The sequence below is a fragment of the Misgurnus anguillicaudatus genome, chromosome 20 (genome assembly GCF_027580225.2).
Source record: "Misgurnus anguillicaudatus chromosome 20, ASM2758022v2, whole genome shotgun sequence".
Classification (NCBI taxonomy): Eukaryota; Metazoa; Chordata; class Actinopteri; order Cypriniformes; family Cobitidae; genus Misgurnus; species Misgurnus anguillicaudatus.
In genome coordinates, this window is record NC_073356.2 from 7,416,974 (window position 1) to 7,435,097 (window position 18,124).

At 34.5% G+C, this 18,124-nt stretch overlaps 1 protein-coding gene across 6 annotated transcripts in view; it reads left to right on the plus strand.

The window, feature by feature from the left end:
• The window catches only part of ptprua (protein tyrosine phosphatase receptor type Ua), a 322,971-nt gene that overhangs the window by 176,739 nt on the left and 128,108 nt on the right, over positions 1-18,124 (plus strand). For all 6 annotated transcript variants that reach the window (XM_055219240.2, XM_055219242.2, XM_055219243.2 and 3 more), the window contains exon 5: positions 11,787-11,902. In XM_055219240.2, the coding sequence (XP_055075215.1) occupies positions 11,787-11,902 (116 nt within the window). The remainder of the gene's footprint in view (positions 1-11,786; positions 11,903-18,124) is intronic.

Below are 18,124 nucleotides of genomic sequence, written 5' to 3' on the forward strand. Positions count from 1 at the left end.
AAGAAATGTAACAATATCTGGCAAGTACTTTTTGCTCCCTACATGTGACAAAAATCTCCTGAATTCTTCATGTTTGGGCTATTAGCATTTTTTAACCAAAAAAATCATCAAGTCCATCTAAAGTTTGTAAAAACAAATATTTCTATATCCCAAATCCATGTGGAATAATGTATTATAGTCCATTGAGACCAAAGTTGAACTTGGGCCATTATACCAAAATATATATTTGGTGCAATAAAACCCACATCACATCACAAATGAACACCATGCCCAGAGTAAAGCATGAAGGTGACAGCATCATACTTTGTGGCTGCTTTTCTTCGGCTGGAACTGGGGTTTTTAATTAGGGTAGATAGAATAATGAATAGCTCCAAATACTCGTCCATTTTGGCCCAAAACCTAAAAGCTTCTACCAGAACACTTAAAATGAAGAGAAATTTCACCTTACAGCATGACAATGACAGAAAGCACACATCTAATCAACAAAGAAATTACTTCACCAAAACAAGATGAAGGTTTTGGAATGGCCCAGCAAGAGTCCGGATCTAAATCCCATCCAAAATCTATGGGGTGATCTGAAGAGGGCTGTGCACAGGAGACACACAACCAGTTTGACAAATTTAAAATGCTTTTGCAAGGAGAAATGGCAAAATATTGCAAATTCAAGATGTGTGAAATTGATTGACACATACCCATTAAGATTGAATGCTGTGATAAAATCTAAAGGTGCTTAAACTAAGTTTTAGTTTGGGGGTGTGCACACTTGTGCAGCCTGGTTGTTGTACGACTTTGCTTGCCATTTTTTCACCACAAAAGTTTTCTTATTGTTATTCACTTTGATGTGTTGGTTGGAGGTACGGAATCGGGTTGGAGCGGGTTCCGGAATGATTCATCTTGTTTTCATTTTTTAGGTCACAGGAACCTGCAGTTTTAACGGGGGTGTGTGGACTTTTTATATCCACTGTATATATATATATATATATATATATATATATATATATATATATATATATATATATATATATATATATATATATATATATATATATATATATATATATATATATATATATATATATTACAATTTAAATAAATATTTTTTTAAATATTGAATAGTTTGTGGTGGTCCCTCACTGTGTAGCAATGTGTGTTTATATTTAAAACTAAAACAAACATTTGTCTTTAGAAAAGTTCTGTCACATTTTATAAAGTTTATTGAGTTGGATAACGTGATTTTCGGTTGGTGAGCTTCAGAAAAGGTCACGTGATTTCTGATAAGGAAACATAGGGACCATCAATGCTCACTGATTTTTGCATTGCATTGTCGGAATTTTTAGGGAACAAACATTCCAGTGCACTTGACGGATTTTGCGATTGAGACAGCCCTTAAAATGGCCGACTCCCTGATCAGTGCCCTGACTACTGAACAAGGGAGCTGATTGAGACACACCCTTAATGTTGCACATATTATGTGAGTGAGGGCACTAGGTAGTCAGCACCATGGACAGCTCTTCTTTGAGCTATTGCTACATTAAGATACTTGTTCCAAACACTGGGTTTATATATAAAATATAACAAAAGTTCATCTTCTTGATTGTTCTGTCATGTTATGTTATAATATTTTATTGAGAGCTTTAGAAATGTCTCATGATTTTAGTGTAAAGAAACATTAATATCATGCGATGGTTACTGTTTTTTTGCATTGCACTGTGGGAATTTTTTATGGAAGAATGTTTAGTGCACAAAGCATTTTGCGATTGATACAGCTCTTAAAATATCCGACTCCCTGAAATGTGCCATGACTACACTCTCAGAAGAAAACCTGGGACAGTATCCTTAAGGTACAGATATGTATACATTTGGTATCAATATGTACACTGAAAAAAATTATAATTGAATTTGCTCAATTTTTTAAGGTAAGCGGTTGCACACAACTAAATCATCTATAAATTTAAATATATGTTTTTAGTTGAACTTACTAAATTTTTTCAGTTACCTTAGCACAATTAAATTAAGTTGATCTGTGTAAAAATGAGTTAAGATTACCAATGTTAATATGATCTAATCATGTTAGTTCTACTTAAAATCTAAAATATAGTTATTATACCTCAGACACAGCACACATTAGCAAGCTAACCTTAACTAACACTCAATTGAAACAGATGCTGATTATGTCATAAACATTTCCAATGTAAATGCTTTCAAATCAAGGCACTTACACTTGAGGGGATCGCACCCCGGCCTCGCGCAGCTCAGGGCCGCGCAGCGCCAAGTCGCGTCTAGACAACTCTGAGGTATTGTAAACCGGAAGTGCACATTAAATAGCGCAAGCTTCGTCAGATAACATCTACTTCAAAATGCTAAATATACGTTAGCAGCCAATGTTAATCGTTAATGATTTGGGACAAATATTATGTTATTTCATGTTAAACTATGTGAGTGGCGCTGTGTGACGCGACAGGGATTTGAGCAACTTCCTGAGTCACAGCTGGGCGGCGCGGACAGGCACCAACTGGTGCCGCCGGTGTGCATATACTCATAGAAAACAATGTGTTCGATTTTTTTAGAACGGCGCGGCGCTAAGCTGCATGGCCGATGTGCGATCCCCTTTACAGTGTAATGCTTTATGAACAAAACAAGACTTAATAACTGATACATGTCACTGAGACTGAGTCTGCACAATGGTAACTATTTTAAAGCCCATCAATGAAACAGAAACTCTTTCAAATACTACACTGTTAAAAGTAAAAGTTGGATCAACTTTAAATTACTTCAATTGGTAACACCTAAACAATTAAGTAGTTTCAACTTACATGTTTAAGTGAAAAACACTTTAAAGGCATGGTATCTGATTTGATCCGGAAACATTTTTAGTTATGCTGGTTAAAAGTCTCCTCACGTCCTTATAGCAATATTTTAAGTTGTTTAATGTATTTTTATAAATATATGTCTTCTGTAAAAGGTGTAGGACCAAAAAATTTTCAACAAATCATTGAACTCGGACCGAACCCAATAATTGGACGCATGCAATTTTTGCCCCTCATCTGTGAACATGTTTTAAATATGCCACTGCGCAGCCTGTTCACACAGACATTATATCTCATGAGCAGGTTCACGTGCGCTCACTTCCCATCTGTAAACAACAATCTGCACAGGAGCCACAAAACAAAAGAAATGTTTTAAAATGACAAATACCGTCTGGATCAGCAAAGAGTAAAAACCCAAATTAACATCGGTAACTTTACTGCTTTAGGTAGGTATGCGATATGATTGTATTTAAATGGATTTAGATATTAGTGTTGCTCATGAAGTTTGTGTTTCTTTACGAATTAGCGTAACTATATACTACTACGCCTACAAACGTCTCCAATATACTACTTTGTCTACCGAAAATGTGCTTTAACTAATTCCGATTTAAAACAGTTGTTTATGTCCGTTATTTTGGTAATGTTATTCACTTTGTACTGCAAAGTTTTCTCACTGGTGAATGAGACATGAGATGTCTGGTCTGTGCGTGTTCATGTGTTCATGTGTTTGGAGGAGGCGTGGCTTTGGATAGTGATTTGAATGGAGCAAGTAGGCTAACATTAGCATTTTTCAAAATCAGATACCCTGACTTTAAATTTAAAATCTAAGTTGAAAGAACTTTTTTAGGTGTTACCAATTGAAGTAATTTTTTAAGTTGATCCAACTTTTCACTTTTTACTGTGTAATATAACAACATACTAAGCCTCCCTCTTTTGTTATCCTAATTAAAAATGCATAAAATAACTCTTTATTTTGATATTACTCTTATTAGGAGTCTCGTGCAAAGCATGCTGGGAACTGGAAATTCTTGCCCATTGCTTTAAAACACAAATGGTTCATGTAGTCCCAACTTAAATAAGTTATGTTCACATATGTTGATTTAAAACAAATGTGATCTGCCTAAAAAACACTTAACATTTTTAATTAAAACCAAATACGGCATTGTAATGGATTAAATGAGCACATTTTAATTATTACATTTAATTAGGGTCAAAACATTTTTTCAGTGTACCAATGAGCTGCTAATATCCACTTTTTAGGTACAAAGGTGTACTTTTTGCAAGAGTATCAGCTTTTATAATTTTCTTCTGAGAGTGTACTGAACAAAGGAGCTTACTGAAATGCACGAAATTGCTGACAACTACATCCAATATAAGCCATTTCAAGAAATGCATGTGCATCAGAAATACCTGTCATTTCATCTGAAAGCTACCTCAATGCTTTTCGAGAGGACAATGTGTCAAGCCCAATGAAACGGTATATGCACTTGATTAATATATGGTATTATATTATACTATACCGGATATGCTGTTCTAGCTTACATGGAAATGGGGCACACTGTAAGTGTAGGCTGTACGACCCTGAACAGCAATGTCCGAAAATAAACATTTAGAGAGACAAACTCCCATTTTCACATTAGATGTTTTGTGTAAAAAGGCATCTGTGAGAGCTCAAAGAAGCTCCGTGTGAAATGATTGTCATGGATACCAGATAAATTGCAGCCTAATTATTTTCCTAAATAACTTGCAAAATGAAAATGTTTCCTTCTCTGCAAATTATTCCAGAGATAATCTCAGAGATGTTTCCTCTTGTTTGTATATTGTGTTTTGAAATACGTATGCAGCCTGTTTTGCATGTTTCAACACAGTGAACATAAGCTTGATAGTCTATTAATAATTTAAACTTGTGCTTGTAAAGCTGCTTTGCAGAGTGCTTTTGCTGTGTTGCCATGTCCATGTACTATAACTGTTTATTGGGCTTGTTTCATAAAGTAATCAAGTTCAATGTTGACTTTATTTCGCTTTATTATGGACTTTTTCTTGCAAGACTGGCAACACAAATAAATGCCCGTAGCTTTTTTGCTGTGATTTCCTGCACCGCGGAAATCACATTGCAGTGAGTAAATGGCTAGAAAGAGGAATAGAAACTGAAAAAAGTTATTTGGCAAAATGTACCCGTTTGTCTTATTATCAAGGACAGGGATGACTGTTTAATATCCTCATTGAGCCATTCTGAGCCACATGCAACTGGTTTTAAAAGAGCCAACTATATTACAAAAAGCTGTGTTATACCTAAAAATGAACCATGGTTGTATTATAGCAAAAGTGTATTCTGCCATATTGATTGTTGATTTGACCAAAAAGCATATTTAAACCATATGGTTACAGTAACAAAACCATTTTTTGTTGAAAAAGATCTCTATGGGCTTTTTATAATCTATTTTAGATATTCATTGCTCATTATTTCTTTCTAGTCCTTCAGCTGGTGGATTTTTATTCTTAAAATATCATCCACATTAATGGCAATGACTGATAATGGAGAAAACGAATGTTTAAAACCGAGCGACATGAAAACACTGTGCATCACTTACAGCACTTACAGCCAAAGCTCCTCTCCAGCAACTCTGTCAAGGGGTTGGGGTGAGAGACTGTTACCATGGAGACAAGTTTCCAGAAGCCACCATAAGAAGAGTGTGCGTGTGGTTTTACTACCTAAAATCGTCTAAGTCAAACACTTTTGTATATTATCAGACCAGCTGGTCGACCTTCAGCAGTCCATGTCTTCCTCTTTCATAACATATCGCTTGTTGTTTTTGTTTGTCTGTGTTTATTTCTAGACACATATGTCCTCAACAAACATAATCTGTCAAATCCTTTGCTTTAGCTTGGTAAAAGGCTGACAAAACAACACGTTCATTCGATGAAGGAATCTTAAACTTAGTAGTCAAATTGCTACTTTATTTACTAATGTGACACATGCAGCACTAGACACTGAACTCGAGGTCTTTTCAGGTATAAAGAAATGTACCCAAAATGACCTGACTCACTTTTCACCCAAAAACAGACGTGTTTGAATGATTATTATTTTTTAAGAAAGACCCGACCTGAGACAAACCCGAGACCCAGGGGCAGTTTTGTGGCTGGACCCGAATGTAAACGGCACCGACGTGTGTTCAGTCTGCAGCCCCGCACGCAGCAGTCAGACAGAAAGAAACCCCAGTGGCCTTGCATCCAATTTGGCCCGCTGGACCATTTATTTTCATTTGTTATCTGACGAGACACCAAGGTAAATGTGCATTCAAAATTGATTGACAGGTTTGTCTCAATGAAAATTAACCTACTGCCAGCCAAACAATGTCGCAAAAAACAGTCACTTTAATATACCCGAGACCCAATGCCTATAATATTATACCACACCCGTGTCAGAGGACCGAACCCCCTCGGGTCTTCGGTCGGACCTCTGGTTTTCAGAACTAAGTGGACCCGCGAAGACCTCTACACTGAACCCAGTAATTAATTTAGCATCTGGTTTTTCAATTAAAAAATGTAATTTATCATCTTTGTAACAAGTGCCCTCACTCTAAAAAATGATGTGTTGGATTTACTTAAATTATATATGCATAATTTTTGCATCACACTTTTCAGTAATCCCAACTTGGATAATTTTACTCAAAATTAACAAGAAACTTGTGTTTTATGTACTTATATTTTTAAGTAAAGAATATTTAAGTTCATAAAACACAGGTTTTCTTGTTAATTTTAAGTCAAATTATTCCAAGTTGGGATTACTTAAAAAGTGTGATGCAAAAATTGTGCATATATATTTTAAGTAAATTTAAGTTGGTTAAAGGGCAATTTATTATATCCAATTCAGCTAACCTGCATGTTTTGGACATATCAACATAAATAAAGCCAGGAAACCTTAAAACAGTCGTCTTTTTTAGTAAATATTAACCAAAGAAGTGAACATGTCGCATTGCATGCTGGGAACCATTCCGACCATTGTTTTTTTATTGCTTGTTCAGATTACTCAGTTTGGCAAGTTGGGTAAACGAGTTGGACAAAACGTACAATCTACGTCCAGTAAACAAAATAAGCATAATCATCCTGCTAACAAATATTATTTCATTCAGTGAACACAAAATAATGAATTGACGCCCTTCAACAAGAAAATCTTTGTTACTTAATTATCTTTGTTAAAAGAACATTTTGAAGTTGGATTTTTTTTTACAAAGCATGTGCTTCACAAAATGGCTACGACAGATGTCAGAATTTTTGGCTGGAAAGGCATAACGTGGCTCTATAGTTACTTAAAATGTTATGCTAGATTTACTTAATTTTGACGCAATTGTTATAGTAGATGACATTACTTACAGTATGTTTTTTCATTTTATTTTTGCATACATTTAAGTTCACCTGGTAACTTATATTTTTGTGTTACTGAATATGCTAAGTAGAGGTTGAAAAGTTATAAAAACTAAGTTTTTTGTGTTTATTCTACACTGAAAAAATGATTCATTGAATGTAATCAATTTTTTAAGGTAAGTGGTTGCGATCAATTTATTTAAGCTACATTTAAACAAAAGTTTTATATTTTATTTTACTTTACACATTTTTTTTGTTTAAATGTAGCTTAAATGAATTGATTGCAACCACTTACCTTAAAAAAATTATTAAATTCAATTAATCATTTTTTTCAGTGTAATTACTTTAATAAGTAATGGTTGTTCAGCCAATAAATCTTATTTTTTAGAGTGCTTGTGGGCAATAAAAACCAACACAAATACAAAGAGCACACATTTGAAAAACTTGATGTGTGTTGTTTGGACTAGATTTTAAAAAGATTTCTCTTTATCCCTCTCGTGGCTGCTCTCATTTGGCCCAGGAATCATCAAGTCCTCATTTTCTCCTAAAAAACAGAAAGCCAGGATGTAGGACTATGTGACGACGAGACCACGAGGCTGCAAGCAGTGACTCAGATCAGCAGTCAGACTCTGAATGTTAGTGGTATGGGGACAGATACAAGATTGTGTTTACCCAGAATCCTGTGCTCTTGCCAGTGGCAGCTCTGTGAGGGTTTAGCTCAGATGCGGCACAATTCAGCTTGAACTGAAGCAACATTATGCCGGAGGACTTGCAAGCAAAACAGAGCAACTAGTCTGCCCTACATTTCTACTAGAGAAATTACAAAACCTATTAGTTGAGTAGTCTGTCTAAAGTCCTTGTTAATTCTGCTATTGTTTAGACACCAGCAAATATTACCAGTTCAATAAATATTGCTAAATATGGATGACAGAAGAGTAAAACTAAACACATCTTAACCCTCCTATTATTTTGGGGGTCAGATTGACCCCAAAGCTACTTTGACAAATCTGAAAAATAAGCTTATTGTATTTTTAAACCTACTTTTGGACTTTCCCTTGATACTTTTTGACTTTAAATACTTTTAGTCACTTTGGATAAAAGTGTCTGCCAAGTATATAAATGTACACTGTTCCTGTAAAATTGATCTAGTGAGTGTTTTTACTCTGGTAAAACCTTTCTTACATAAAATAAGTGCTTTTTCACTTTTGCCTTTCATTTTTTTTATATTGCCATTTTTGTTTTGAGATTGTATTGAAAATTAAATGTCAAATCATGAGTTGCATTTCAACACAGTGCATTTTCACTATGTGAATTAAAATGAATACAGCTTTCTGTTTCGAGTTCTTAGGGCAATCTATATTTCTGCTATTATCCACTATGTGGCACTCTTACCCAACTTATTAAACACTAAAGCAAGCGCTGATTCAAAAACAGTTAAAACTGTGAAAAAAGAGAAGAGAAACTTTTTTCTGTTCTTTCATTTGATATATACTGTATGTTTATATATTTAAAAAAAGAACATTTTCTGTACGGCATGAAACTTTTTTTGAAAATCATAAAAAAAATACTGGCGCTTGGCTGGCAAGCGCTGAAAAATTAGTGCAGTAAACGCATAGTTTACGTATACATTGTGTGAAATAGAACTTAGCAGTTATGTGTCTAAAACTGCAGAATTTAACATCTATTTACTTATATATCTATGGTCCAAGGTGTTGTGAAAGTGTAAAAGTGGGGACTAATTAGCAGTTTTAGGGGTAATGCATTACAAGTAACGTGCATTACGTAATAATATTACTTTTCTGAAGTAACAAGTAAAGTAACGCATAACTATATAAATGTATTGAGCTACTTTTTAAAAAAATAATGCAAGTTACTTTATTAGTTTAATTATTTTGATAAAAAAAATTATGTACTGAATAAAACTGAAAATATGCACTTTATATGTACATGCCTGTGTGGGAACAGTTTGAGTCAGAAACTGAGATGGCAAGCCATAGCTCAATATTTTTGTTATGAAATAAGCAATTTCTGAATGCAGAACTTAAAGTCATAAAAAACACGTCTCAGCCAAGAAAAAGTAACACAAAAGTAACTAAAATGTAATGTAAGCATTACTTTCCATGAAAAGTAACTAAGTAACGCAATAAGTTCCTTTTTTGGAGTAACTTAATATTGTAATGCATTACTTTTAAAAGTAACTTTCCACAACACTGCTAATTAGTAGGGGTGCACCGAAATTTCGGCCGAAAATGGCATTATCGGTTTCGGGCCGAAAAAAAAAATCCAGCCGAAAATGTCAACCGAAAATGAATGTCAACTGCGCCCCTCCCATCTGTGCGCTTGGGTTTCACTCACGGTGATCAGTCGTCACACACCCCTCCCCTTTGTGCTCAAGCAGGTTTCACTCACGGTCAAGCCGTTTGCACGCGTCTGCAAAGATTAAGCATGTCTTGATGTGTAAACTTTAGAGAGAGTCGCGCTAATCTGTCTCATACTGTAATCCATTAACATACATTTGGCGAATAAAGCAATGAAACACAACGTAACGTTTTTATGTGGAGCAACTGTTGCGCTGTTTGAGATTCACCCTCCTTCTCTGTGTGTGCGCGGGCGTTTAAGTGCCCTTAATAGTGCACATACGAGAGAGACGCGTTTAAAAAAAACAAGCAAACATAAAATCTCTCTGTTATTGAAAGGGCACATATAAACAAAATGTTCTCCACAGTATTCTTTTTCTAATAAAAACATTTGTTTATGTCTGTATAGATTACAGTCAGATTAACCTACTGAAGTCTGTGTCATTAATGTTAATCAAACAACCCATGACAAAGAGACAAATAGCTCTAAAAATAATAATATATTTAATTTATTGTGTTATGATTCATTTCATTTGATTTCTGTAATGCTAATTTCAGACCTTATTAATGTACAACTTTGTTCTTTTTTATAAATGTTTGCAATTTCTTTATTGTTTATTAGATTTTTCCCACCCGCTTTTTGCTGATCCGAAAATTAATCTGATCTGTGCCTCAAAAACTGTAATGTGATCCGAACTGTGAGTTTTTTTGATCCGTCACACACCCCTAGTAAAGTTAGTACACAGTGATACCCATAAATGCAATTGTACTAATAATTGGCATTATAATTTCTTTCTGTGTTTCGGTTTCAGTTTTTCGGACTTTGCTTTTTTCGGTTTTCGGTTTTGGCCAAGAATTTTCATTTCGGTGCATCCCTACTAATTAGCATATTCATATCTATGGTCTGAGCTGTGCGATTAGTATAGATGGGCACTAATTTGCATATTTAATGATCCGCGTATAGTAAATGAGGCAAGGGTGTAGAGTTACATTCAAGCTATCTTGAAGCATGAAGAAATTACTGTCACACTTAAAAGTTTGCAGAATTTGCCTTCCATACATGCAAGATACAGTATAACTGCATTTTGCTTCTAGACTTAATAGTCATCCTTAAAATCTGCTTCACATTTACATGTTCAATAAAAGCCAGTGCATTAGCTGCATTCACTTTTATAGCATCAAAAATGTCAGGTTAAACCACTTAAATATCATTTCAATTATAATTAAACTAATAAATAGCTTACGGCTTCACCCACAGTGCGCTCGGGTCAAACAGAGATTGCATTGTGTCTATTCACATCTGGCTTACCACGCAGTAAGTAAACCATCATTAAACCGGTTGCGTGCCACTTATTAGCAGCATGTTAATGGCTGATGCTATTATACGGTAGATGAGAGCTGACCACTCGCCGGATGTATTGTGTCAAAGCCAACATAGTGCTCGTCGAGAGATCTTTAAGTAATAGCTATAGGATATCTGTATGTGGTTTGAGAGCTTTAATCATTGGCATTACATCTGTTAAACCTCTCATCTGTATTACGGATACGTTATTTTGCATTGGCTGTGAAATAGGACTTCACACGGACTCATTCAGACAGAAAGTAACCATAAACAGCATTTGTGTTTTGAAGGAAGCATCGAGAACAAGTAAAAAAGAATTGTCTATAAAGTGCACAAATGCACTTTATTTAATGATTTGATCCTGAGCTTGAAAAAAGCACCGGCAGATAAAAACAAATGAGTTGTTTGTTGGACAAAACTTGATAAAGTGGCTGCATATGACCTGAGTTAACAGTGTAAATTGGTTTAATTTATGATGATGAGGAGAAAATAGATTTGATTAAAAACAAAAAATATAACAGCATGTACTGTAAATACATGAATGCAATATGTAAGGAATAATTGACGACGGGCCATTGAATTATAAGAAAATAATGCACACCAAGGTGTGCATTATTTTCAAATAATTCAAAGGACCGGAGTCAATTATTCCGCTTATACTACGGTTACCACAAACATTGCTCTGGTGCCTATTTTTAAAATTAGGTGTGCGGTTTACAGAAAAATAATCAACACCCATAGAACATTTCTCAGCCAATCAGAATGCAGCATTCAACAGACCCGTGGTATAAAATACAAAAACAGATACCCCAAAAATTCCTAATGAATGGGTGCTATGGTACACTATGTAATGTGATAATGTCATGTTAAAAAAATGTACTATATATAATACAGTTTTCCGTCTGTTTTATGCAGATAAAGTGCCTCATTTCTCCAGGCTGGGTGATGTGGAGGTGAATGCAGGGCAGAACGCCACATTTCAGTGTGTGGCAACCGGACGTTCGGTGAAGTCGGACCCCTTCATGATGGAGGTGAGCGTATGAGAAAATCGAAATGCTGATAAGATCCTATTGTGTATTTAGAGCGGTATGGCAATATTTATATGAATCTTAGAAACAAGTGACCTTGGAAAAACCTATTAAAAATTATTCAATGCACCTTTGATTCTAATTAAACAGCATGGATTTAATTGTCTGGTCCTGTTTAAGATGTAGATGATATATTGTTTAAACACTTTCTCATAATATTAGCACTGTTACATGAGGTAGCCAATAGGATTTACAGACACTGAAAAAAAACACATTATACTGAATCTTTGTAAATGTTACAGAGCAAATCATAAGCACATACAGTTTCAGTTAACTCAAGGATAGTGTAAGAAAAGCAATCTCTTCTTTATAGGGCTTTCGGAGATTATGGTAACACTTGGTTCTCATTGATATAGATTTTCATCAAATTCAATAACTGTAGCTTCATTTCTTATTATGCTGCCTGGTGCTCTTTCATTATGGATGTAGACCTTCTCAACAATGTTGGGTGTGAAATAACAGCGGGTGGATCAGTACTGCTGGCATACCATTCAATATTTAAAAAGAAAGTAAATCAATATATGAGGTCTGATGAGAGTCTGCACAATACAGTCATTATAGTGACACCATCAAGTTTCATCTTCACCTTCATTTTAGACTTTAAGGGCAGCTAAACGGGGCAAATTAGCGCAAGATCGCAATTCCAAAAAAGTGCCGATGGGAGTGGTAATATCTGTGGGTTATTTATTAACTCATTCTTCACCAGCCTTTTTTTTTAAAGTTCCCCGCCAGCATTTTTTGTGATTTTCACAAACATTTCACAAAATCCCTACCAGGAAAATTTTCTTCTAAAAATATATAAACATACAAATATATGAAAGAACAGACCAAACAAACAAACAAAACAGGAAAAAAAATTCATTCTATCTATATTTTTTTCTCTGCTTATGAACTCTTAATTATGGATATTTTTCTAAAAAAAAATAAATAATAAGAAATAATTTTTGTGAAGAAATGTTGTTAGAGATCAGATTCAGAACGATTATCAAAACATACACAGAGTTTAAAATTAGCGAATAATTTTTTTGCTTCGTTTTTTATAAATTGGGTAAGATCGCCATTTAGTTGATAATCACGGTATTACAGATTAACATAAAACCTCATCACACTGCAAAAATGACTTCCTTACTTAGTGTTTTTGTCTTGTTTTCAGTAGAAATATCTAAAAATTCTTAAATTAAGATTTATTTTCTTGATAAGCAAAATGTTCTAAGAAAATAAGTCTAGTTCTTAGACAACCAATATAAAATTTAAGTGAATTTGTGCTTAAAACCAGAAAAATATCTGCCAATGGGGTGAGAAAAAATATTTTCTTAAACACTTAATTCAAAATTCAAATTTTCTCACCCCATTGGCAGACATTTGTTATTGTTTTAAGCACAATTTCACTTAAATTTTATATTTTTGGTCTAAAAAAACTTGAATTATTTTCTTAGGTCACCTTGATTTAAGAATTTTTAGATAATTGTACTGAAAAGTAAGAAAGTCATTTTTTGCAGTGCAGGGACATCCTTTTTTCTTGTAAATGTTTTCTCTTAATTGACGAGATAACTCGTCAATGGCAGGGAAGAGTTATAAAGATGCAAATTAACTAACAGGCACAACAGCTGATTTCCATAATGACCACACAATCTACTAAGAGCACTGCAAATTAGTTAAATCAGGGATGGGCAACTGGCGGCTTGAGGGCCGCACACGGCCCGGGGTCAATTTTAATACGGCCCGCTGGATCCAATTTTACTTAATCAAATACTTTTAAAATGATGATTTTTGTATTAGGACGTAAATACTTCCAACCAGGAGGGGGCACTAGGTCCCGCGGATTGTCACAGTAAGCACCATAGTCCCATGTTTGGTCTTACGTGAAGAAAAGGTCTTCACGGGGTCCAAGCCGAGACCCGAACGGACCTGAGAAGCCCTGAACTCTCGCGTGTGTGTGTCAATGTCTTTTTCAAACCTCTCCTCTGTTTGCCAAGAGCGCTTGCAACATTGTGTGGCTGGGGGTAGGTTAATTTTCGTTGAGACAGACATGTCAGATCATTTTTAATGGACGTTTTAGCGGTTACCTTGGTGTCATTGTCATATAAACAAACAGAATAAACATCATATAAACAAAAAGGGCCAGAATTGCTCTCAGATTTGAAAGGTAAAACACATTGTTATTAACATTTTTTTATATATATATTTTGTTTTGAATTGATGTGTTATTTATTTCAAACAATTTTGTTCTCTAAGAACGGGATGAGAAACTCCTCTATACAAATTAAAAAGTACCTTGCTTGTTACAGGTGTTAAAGCAATGCAGTTAAGAAGTTTTATCTGAAATGCTTGTCCACTGAAAATAAAGTTATGATTTAGAATTAGCATAATTGCTAAGTTCTATAGTTAAAATCTTTAAAGACAGGTTAATTGTATATTGTGGTTTCTTAATAAAGGAAATTAAGAATTATGTTCATTGTGTGTGTGGTTCTGGCCCCCTTGGTATAAAGAAGAAAAATGCTGGCCCTCGTCATTATCAAAGTTGCCAATCTCTGAGTTAAATAATGGCACAAATACCAGTAATATCACACACGTAAACATTAGTAAATTGCGGTGCGTGAATCATTTAAATAATCTCATTCCATAAATTTTGCATATTTAAGGAAAACTCATAAAAAATGTATACGGGTGATTCTCACGAAACCATTGAAACACCACAGCACTAATGATTTTAGCTTTAAAATGTGTAATATAGTAACATTAAAAAGCATCAGAATTAACACAATACTGTGTTCTACCTTGCACAATGTGTGATTTCAACATAAGAATTTATAATTGTAAATTTTATCTCATTTTCTGCTGAAATTCTCATTACCGCAATGTGTCCGGCTGTGTTTGAACATGCGTTATGTTGTAATTTAATCAAATTAACACAAAAATATTAAGAAAAAAAAATAAATGGATGTTTTGCAAGACTACCTTAGATGACAGAAAAAATATTTACTGAATATTCATGTATAATAATAATGAAGAAAAATTAGGAAAATGATGTGTCCATGCCTGATGTTCTCATCCTCCGCAACACTTTTTGAGAACAGTTTAAGCACACATACAGAATTTTAATAAAGTTTGATTTTGAGTGAACAAGCACATGGACCAGTTACTTCAAGATGGCTACCAGGTAAGATCATTTTTTTGCAGTTAATTTGAAATATTGTCTTGTCAGAATGCTTACGACATTTTGATTATCATTACCGCAACAGATGCTTATTAAATATTAATTTAATTAATAGAAGCATAATACTTTGATTTTAAATGCATGTGCAGAATCTCCAAATTATGTTCTTTCAGGTTTGTCATGTCATTTTGAAAATATGTCAGTGTCGATGTTTTCTGACTGTTGCGGTAATGAGATTTTTTAGGACTAATTTTTTAAATTATGTTACAAAAAGTGTTAAATGATAAGTAAAAGTTTATAAATTAATGTTCCCATTTACTCCAGACTTTGTTTTTCAATGTCTGGTGGGAAAAAAAGTAAATTTAAGCAATTTTTACATTTTCGTGCTTGACATTTTTAAAACCAAGTTTTCGTGAGAATCACCCATATGGTAATATATAGCTAGACCGCAACTTTTCAGCACCAAGTATCCACTGCACGTCTTTAATAAATTCCGACGGACGTTATTAAACGCCAACATGATGGTTTGCGGTGACGCAAGCTGTTAGTAAATCTAGCCCTAAGTCTTGCTTATCTCAGTTGGATTCATAATACTTACATCAACATCAGTAGGCTACAACAAATTACAAGTTGTTTGTGTTAACTACTCCAATGTTAATTTTTTTGTAAATGTCAACAGAAAGACAAAGGAAATATTTGCTATGATGTCTACGGTACATATCTACATCTACAGTGTGAACATGAGCATCTTTAGCCATTTTTTCACGATTATTTTTAATGCCTTGTGCTCTAAATGTTATGATTTAAAACTGTGTCAAGTTAAAAGTAGTAGTTTGTTTTTGCACGAACAGACCAGCAAAGCTACAGTACAGCCATACAGACTAAAGGTTCAGCTTCTGTAGTGAAGCAATGCATGCGGCTTTCTCTGTATTTTTTCTTATTAACTTTCAAAGTAATAGTTCACTTCAGAATGAAATTTTTGCCACTAATTCCTCACCCTCATGTCGTTCCACACCTGTAAAACCTTCGCTCATCTTCAGAACACAAATGGGAATATTTTTGATGAAATCCCAGAGCTTTCTGACCCCTCGATTGACCGTAATGCAACTACCAATATTAAGGACAAGAAAGGCAGTAAAGACATTGTTAAAATAGTCCATGTGAACGCAGTGGTTCAATCGTGAGAATACTTTCTGTGCACCAAAAAACAAACAAATTACTTTATTCCACATTTTCTTTTCTTCCATGTCCGTCTATGACGTGCATTCACACTCATGTTGTGAACTCTGAAATCTTGCGTCAGCACCACACACGTGTTATAAACGCCACCTCCTGCGTCAACATAGACATAATTAATGCCTAGATATAGCATATCAGCATGATATTATAGCAAATATTATTATTTGTGAATCTGGGGAAAAAAGTTCAAGGACCTGGAAAGTTTTTGAACATATACTTACATAGATACAGGCCATTGAAAGTGCTTGAATCTATTTGAAGTTTTCTGGAAAAAAATCCATATTATTCCCTGTGTAGTGTTGGATAATATAAAAATTCTAGACTTTTTAAGCACACGTGCTGAACTGTTGGCTTTAAATGCTTATATCTTCTGTATGCGAATGTTGAACCAAAATGCTTTGTGGCATAGTTGTGTTTGACACATGAAACATCTCTGGTTACGTATGTAACTGTTGTTCCCTGAGAAGGGAACGAGACGCTGCGTCTCCCTTGCCATACTTCCTGCGTCCCTGTAACGCTGTCTTTGGCAATATTTCAGATAACGATATACTTCCTGGCTCCCGCATCACCCTGTCTTTGTCGTTAAGCTGGTAAGGTGTAACCCGAGACATTATCATGTGTCAAACACAACTATGCAAAAATTGGTTGAATTTGATATACACATTCAGACGCACTTACCCCTGTGTACCAAAGTGTCACCACAGTGACGCAGCACGAGTTCCCTCGAAAGGGAACTTTAACAATGTATCTTAAAAGGTAACACAATGTAACTTTCTCTCACTTGAAATGTGTCCCAACATTTAGTCCTTGAATTTGAGGGTATTGCACCTGGAAAGTCCTTGAAAGGTCCTTGAATTTGAAGTTAACTAAGGTGTAGGAACCCTGTAGCGCAGGGGTCTTCAACTACTTTTCTTCGGGGGCCAGATTTTAAAATTGTAAATATGACGCGGGCCAAACTTTTACCCCTATTTTTACTTTTGATATATTTTTTACTTTTACCATATATGTGTGTGTGTTGTTGTCATTTTTGTTACTTTTGTTGTAGTATATTTGAAAAAAAAAAAACATATTAAAAACATGCATTTTCAAAAAAAAATTGAAATTAAAAGCCTTTTAATTACTGAAAACTCATATTTTCTTTATTAATATTTAAAAACAATTGCAGTTTAACATGTAAGAGCCAAATGTTAATAGTAAAAGTGTAAAAGATCAACACTCCTAAACATATTTTGTTTATAACTGTTTACTTTCATTAATTGTTACATGTCAAGTATTCACAACATATAGCCAGTCTTCTCCTAATGACTAAAATTGCACTACATGTTTTCTTTTTTAAAATTTTATAGATACATAGGCTAAACAGCCTTTCCATTGTACATTACATACAGATATAAATGTCGGAAGTTCGCCCCCTAGTGGCAGTCGTAACGAAAATGTAGTTTAATCGTAAATCTGTCATGGGAGAGAACCTTTAATCTACGAATATATGTATTAATAATTTACTTACCAGTAATTAAAGTATTCAAGTGTTACTGATAAAGTAAAACAAAAAATAATTAATAATTTTAACTTTGCACACAGTTTTGATTGGAACACACTGAAATACATCACTTCCGGTCGCCGCGTCACATGCGTGTAGTCGCATAACGTTATTTTCTTGAATGCATCCAAAGTTCGAATTGGATCAGATAATTACGCACCCGCAGATGGTTGGCACCCTACATAGCCCCTTTCTGTGTTGTCTTGTACAGTGTAAAGGTAAAAGTAAT